Raw genomic sequence first — 6,000 nt, 5'->3', positions numbered from 1 at the left:
CAGTTGGTAGGAATGACCTGCAGTTGCTCCTTCTTGCAGGATGGATGTCTCAGTCTGCTGCTGAAGGAGCCACTTAAAGCCCCCACAGTCTCATGTAGTGGGTGAGAGGGGTTTTCCATGATGGATGTGAGCTTTGCTAACATCCTCCCCTCAGCCACTTCCTCTATGGAGTCCAGGGAGCAGCCCAGGACAGAACCAGCCCTCCTCACCAGTCTGTTTAGCCTCTTTCTGTCCCTGTCTGTGCTCCCTGCTCTCCAGCAGACCACAGCATAGAAAAGAGCAGATGCCACCAGGGTGTCATAGAAAGTCCTGAGCAGAGTCCGGCACACTTCAAAGGACCTCAGTCTCCTCAGCAGGTGGAGACGACTTCCTGTACAGGACCTCTGTGTTATGTGACCAGTCCAGTTTGTTGCTGAGGTGAACACCCAGGTATCTATAGTACTGTAACTATATCTAGTCCTGGAGAATCTGAGAATAGCTGTGTAAATGGCCCCCCAAACATTTAGTCCTCAAATCCTGCTTGTGTTATTTTTAAAGTCAGATAGGTTTAGAAGAGGAATGTGAAAACAGCCGTCTTGTGTCAAACCATGTGCATACTGACTGACAAATCGAGCAGGCATCTTTTAGTGGGACTGGAAACCTCTGAAAAGTGGTGTCCAAAGGTTGGACTTGAACCCACAAGGCTTATCTGAAAATATATTCTAACATTTATTTTAATTTCATTTACACCTTTGCATAAAGAGAGAACAAATAAACTGAAGTTCTTGCAGGAAATGCAATAAAATATTTAGTATTTCCATAGAAGCTGTGGTTGTATCTCCATTCAACAGTCCTGTGGCGCCCTCTAGCGGCCAAAACGGAAACTATTTCTTGGCACAACAACCGACCTTTCAGGATTGAATAGAAACGAAAGTGAAATGCGTTGTTTCACACTCTAACCCCGTTGACAGTCACACCCGGTTTGCGTTCTGTTCCTGTGTCTGGTTCGGCCTGGATTCGGTCTGTTTTTAGTAAACTGTTCATCCGGTCTTCAGATCACACTTCAGTTTGGAAGCAGTTTTGGTGCAACATGTCAGGAAGCGGTCAGATCGATGAAAGCTTCTACTCTCGACAGCTGTAAGTACAAATCTGGACGCGTTTGTTTTTCTGAGGGATCCGTTTTTCTGTTTGGACAACTGACCCACAGATCTACTTCCGGTTACCTGCACAGGTACGTTCTGGGTCACGAGGCCATGCACCGAATGGGGGCAGCCAGCGTGCTCATAGCGGGGATGAGAGGTCTGGGAGTGGAGATAGCCAAGAATGTGATTCTGTCCGGAGTCAAGTCTGTCACTGTCCAGGATGAAGGACAGACAGCGTGGGCCGACCTGTCCTCCCAGGTACTGATGGTGGGGTGTTTGAATAAACAAACAAACAAACAATCAAACAAACAAAAATGAGGTCAGAGGTGTGTCTGATGTAACAGATTGTCATCGAAGTAAACATGTTCCTGCTGGAACTTGTTTACCTGACTTAATCCAAAAGATGTGCAATTATTGAGATACTTTACTGTTCTTTTTTAAAATATTGTCTGATTGGGGATGACATTGTAGAAATTCTATTGTCGCACAACATAATCTGACTTTAATATTTAACTATTTCACTCTTAGATTAGGTGTCAAATAATTAATTAAATAAATTGTCTCAATGTAATTATCATTCTGAGGAAAAAAATGTGTATTTTTGTGATAAAGAAAATTAGTATGAAAGAATAACGTTGATAATTTATTGAAAAACGTTTAATGAAAGGAAGTATTTTCACTTTCACTTATGCACAACACACCACCTTGTAACTGTGAAGCTGATGTAAGTCGTGGACCTGCAGCGACACAGCAGCTGACAAAACGTTCACAACAAACTCCTCATTATGGATGATGTGAACCTTGACTGTTTCATGAGCAACACCAGCTTCAGACTGTGTGATACAACAACAAGTAGGTGGCCCTCATCAACCTGTAGTTTCACTTTCTCCACCAGTTTTTCCTGAAGGAATCCCATCTTGGTCAGAATCGAGCGACGTGTTGCCTGCAGCAGCTGTCCGCCTTAAACCCACATGTGCTCGTGTCGGCCCACACTGGACCGCTGGACGAGGACCTGCTTCAGAAATTCCAGGTACAACATAGTTTGTCCGAATGACGCAGAAGGACTTTATGTTAATATCCATGAAGGATGAGATTATTGCACACACAACAAGCCAAACACTTCCCTGAGAGGAGGCTCGCTGTCGTTTATCCAGGTGGTGGTCCTCACCGACTCCTCGCTGGATGATCAGAAGCGTTTCGGTGACCTCTGCCATTCACAGGGGATCAAGTTCATTGTGGCAGACACCAAAGGACTCTGTGGGTAAGTGGGTGAAACAAAAATCCCTTAAATAAAATTAAGTAAGAACACAGGAAGTGAAAACACTGTGGTTCCTTTGCAGTCAGTTGTTCTGTGACTTTGGGGAGGAGTTTGAGGTGTTGGACCAGGATGGAGAGACGCCTGTATCAGTGATGGTGCAACACATCTCCAAGGTAACGTCTTCTTATGTTATTGACCTATTAGGAGAATCTTTAACCAATCCATCCACAGAATATTTAAACCGTTTTTATCCAGCTTACCGTTGTTTTGGCAAATTTTCACACTTTCATCTAAGTCAGAGTTGTCATTTGAGGAAACCTAAGCATACACTAGAGCGAACGCTGATCGTTTTTACTACCATCTACACTTCCTGAACAAAATGGTGAACATTATATTAGAATATTTCTTTCAGATCTGAAGGCTGTCTTTGTTTTAGGACAATCCTGGAGTGGTGGTCTGTGCGGATGACCAGAAGCATGGACTCGAAGACGGCTCTAAAGTTGTCTTTTCCGAAGTCCAAGGCATGACGGAGCTCAACAGCATCGGCCCCGTGGAGATCAAATTCCTCAGTGAGTTGCTTTACTTTGTCTTTTACATTTTATTTCCTCGATTGCTGAGAATTGCAATAAACGCTCCTGCCCTCCATGTGGAATTCTTTTCATGACAATTTCAACCTCTGAGGAGCACCACGGTAGAGTTTAACAGCTATGAATAGAGTTCTTCTTCACTACTGTCTCACCAGGCTCGTACTCCTTCAGCATCGGTGACACTTCGGCCTTTTCTGAGTATAAACGGGGAGGAGTGGTGACCGAAGTAAAACAGTCCTGCCGCGTACATTTTGTAAGTATGTTGTTCTAACTTTAGCTTTGGGAAAAGTGTAACCGCTACAGATGAAATAACTACAACATCCACTGCAGAAACCGCTGACCGAGGCTCTACAGGACCACCAGCTGCTGACAATGAACGACTTTGGAAAAATATCACGCCATCAGACCCTGCACTTGGCTTTCCAGGCCCTCCATAGCTTCGTGAAGAAAGAGCAGCAGCTCCCTCGCTCCTGGTCTCAGGTCTGTTGATTCGTATGTGTCCTGCAATCAGTGCAGCAGTTTACTGGGTTGTCACTTCTCAACTCTATGTGATCATTTACACAGTCGGATGCAGATTCCCTGCTTGCCACAGTGAGAGAGCTGAATAAAGTGGCACAGCTGACAAACCTGGATGAGGCTGCGGTGCGAAGCCTGTCCTACACAGCTCGGGGTGACTTGGCTCCTATGAACGCTTTCATCGGAGGTCTGGCTGCTCAGGAGGTTATCAAGGTGAAGGCCAGAGTCAGCACCTGAAACATCATTTGGATCAAGCATTGCTGTCACAAAATACCCTCACACTGGTTGGAGGATTTAGCTCAGCTGTGTTGTTCTGTGGTCTTCCTGCAGGCATGTAGTGGGAAATTTAAACCTCTTCAGCAGTGGCTGTATTTCGACGCTCTGGAGTGCCTCCCCGAAGAGAAGGATCGACCAGAAGAAAGCTCGTTCTCAGCAGTGTGTTTAAAGATTCTCTTCATTTATTAAATCGTTCACATACTACCAAACAAACAGTCTGATATGAACAACATGCGATGTACCTGCTGTCGGTTTTCTCTCTGATAGAAAGCCTCAAGGTACGACGGACAGCTTGCTGTGTTTGGGTCGGCGTTCCAGGAGAAGCTGGAGAGGCTGAACTACTTCCTGGTGAGGACAGATCTGATGTTTGTCCAACAGAGGGCACACTCTGCCCGGGAACGCAGGAACTCCATCTGTGTTTTCCTTTGATCTTGTCTGGTGTTAATGATGGCACATGCAGGAAACGGCTGCGATTCAGGTGGCATTTCCTGGCAGCGCTGACCTCTTGGAAATAGGGGCCGTTTAACAGTGCCAAGCCCGTTCTCTGTTTCCTTCAACAGTGTTATTCTTTGCTGTTGTTTACCGGCTGGGAGACAGCATGTGTGTTTCTTTTATCGCGCTGCAAACTGCACACGATGCATCAGAGAGTGAAAAGATGTGTTAACAATAGATGAATAGTTTTCTGAAACAGCTTTATGTTGATGACATTTACTCAAGTTGCATTATCTAATATACAAAGTGCCTCTTGTCATTTTCAAGGTTGGAGCCGGTGCTATTGGCTGCGAGCTTCTTAAAAACTTTGCCCTTATCGGCCTTGGTGCTGGAGAAACGGGACGCATCACCATTACAGACATGGACTTCATAGAAAGATCCAACCTGAACCGCCAGTTCCTGTTCAGGTCTCAGGATATTGGGGTGAGAAAACACAACGTATTATTATCTCTGCAGCAAACAGTTCTGCAGAACCATAGTTGGACCTGGTGAAGTGGAGTGGTGAAAGGACTTTACTAATGGGCAGGTGAAGGTATCCTGACAGTCTGGGAAAGCTCGTGTCAGATTACACATAACCGCCTGGTTACATCACTTGTGATTGTTTTGCCTTGTAGTTTATTTTGGGAGTGTATCAGTGTTGATCTCTCATTCCTGAGTAAACAACCAGCAGTGCCTAAACAACTTATGTAACTCGGTGAAGTGCAGCTAGAGGGTATGTTGACAACAAATACTCAGCTGCAATGCTGAGTCTGCTGTTATACAATAGAGACGAGTGAGATGCTCTGAATTTAGTGTCTTCACATAAAGGTCCAATAAAAATCTATATTTTGATAGTGAATGAATTAACACTTTCTTCATCTTTCATCTTGTTTTGTCCGATTTGCTCACACACATTATCTCCCAGACACATCGCCCATTTGCTCACTTGTCTGTAAACAGAAACCTAAATCGGAAGTTGCAGCCAAAGCAGTGTGTGAGATGAACCCACAGGTGAAAATCACCGCTCATCAGAACCGTCTGGACCCCGACAGTGAAGGAGTGTACGATTACAACTTCTTCATGGGTCTCGATGGGGTGGCTGCAGCTCTCGATAATGTGGAAGCCAGTGAGGACGCTTTATTCTCACCTTATTGCTGCAGAATTCACAGCACATATTTACCTGTAGGTGATCATCAAAGTGCAGTTTTAAGTATGAAATTCCTATTTTTGCTTCCCAGGGGTCTACCTCGATGGACGCTGCGTTCAGCACCACAAGCCGATGCTTGAGGGAGGAACTCTTGGAAGCAAGGGTCACACTCTGGTGGTGGTGCCTCACCTGACGGAGTCCTATGGACCGGCCAAATCGAGCTCCAGTAACGCCATCCCACTGTGCACTCTCAAGAACTTCCCTCACCGAATCGAGCACACGCTGCAGGTACAAAACCGTCAGCTTGTGTGAGTTATATAATAAATGCATGATAATAATTTCCCACTGAATAACATCCAAAGGTCCCTGCAGCTGCTTAACATAAATAAATGTTTAAAATGTTCAGTATTTCAGGGGATCAATTTCATTCTGTTCGTGATGCATAAATCTCAGCTACACAGAAAGCTAAAACGCAGAATGCTGATGTTTAACAGATATAGTTTTTCCTATCCATCTGTTCACTTTTCACTTTGCCAAAATTTGCTAATTAGCACAAGATACAAAATACATCCGAGGCTGATGGGACTGTTCTGTTCTGGATCAAAATTCATGGTATTTCAGATT

The 6,000-nt window shown here is 44.8% G+C and overlaps 1 protein-coding gene across 1 annotated transcript in view; it reads left to right on the top strand.

The window, feature by feature from the left end:
* Positions 1-943: 943 nt before the first annotated feature.
* The window catches only part of uba7 (ubiquitin-like modifier activating enzyme 7), a 35,228-nt gene continuing 30,171 nt past the window's right edge, over positions 944-6,000 (top strand). The window contains exons 1-14 of the mRNA XM_008286156.1: positions 944-1,116; positions 1,211-1,379; positions 2,017-2,151; positions 2,276-2,382; positions 2,462-2,552; positions 2,816-2,948; positions 3,122-3,219; positions 3,297-3,446; positions 3,531-3,695; positions 3,813-3,917; positions 4,026-4,106; positions 4,518-4,673; positions 5,190-5,355; positions 5,468-5,664. Coding sequence (XP_008284378.1) covers positions 1,070-1,116; positions 1,211-1,379; positions 2,017-2,151; positions 2,276-2,382; positions 2,462-2,552; positions 2,816-2,948; positions 3,122-3,219; positions 3,297-3,446; positions 3,531-3,695; positions 3,813-3,917; positions 4,026-4,106; positions 4,518-4,673; positions 5,190-5,355; positions 5,468-5,664 — 1,800 coding nt within the window. The 5' untranslated portion in view covers positions 944-1,069. The remainder of the gene's footprint in view (positions 1,117-1,210; positions 1,380-2,016; positions 2,152-2,275; positions 2,383-2,461; positions 2,553-2,815; positions 2,949-3,121; positions 3,220-3,296; positions 3,447-3,530; positions 3,696-3,812; positions 3,918-4,025; positions 4,107-4,517; positions 4,674-5,189; positions 5,356-5,467; positions 5,665-6,000) is intronic.

The sequence above is a fragment of the Stegastes partitus genome, unplaced genomic scaffold, assembly GCF_000690725.1.
Source record: "Stegastes partitus isolate 25-593 unplaced genomic scaffold, Stegastes_partitus-1.0.2 Scaffold10, whole genome shotgun sequence".
NCBI lineage: Eukaryota > Metazoa > Chordata > Actinopteri > Pomacentridae > Stegastes > Stegastes partitus.
The sequence above is the reverse complement of the archived record's forward strand: the minus strand, read 5'-3'. Positions and strand labels throughout refer to the sequence as shown.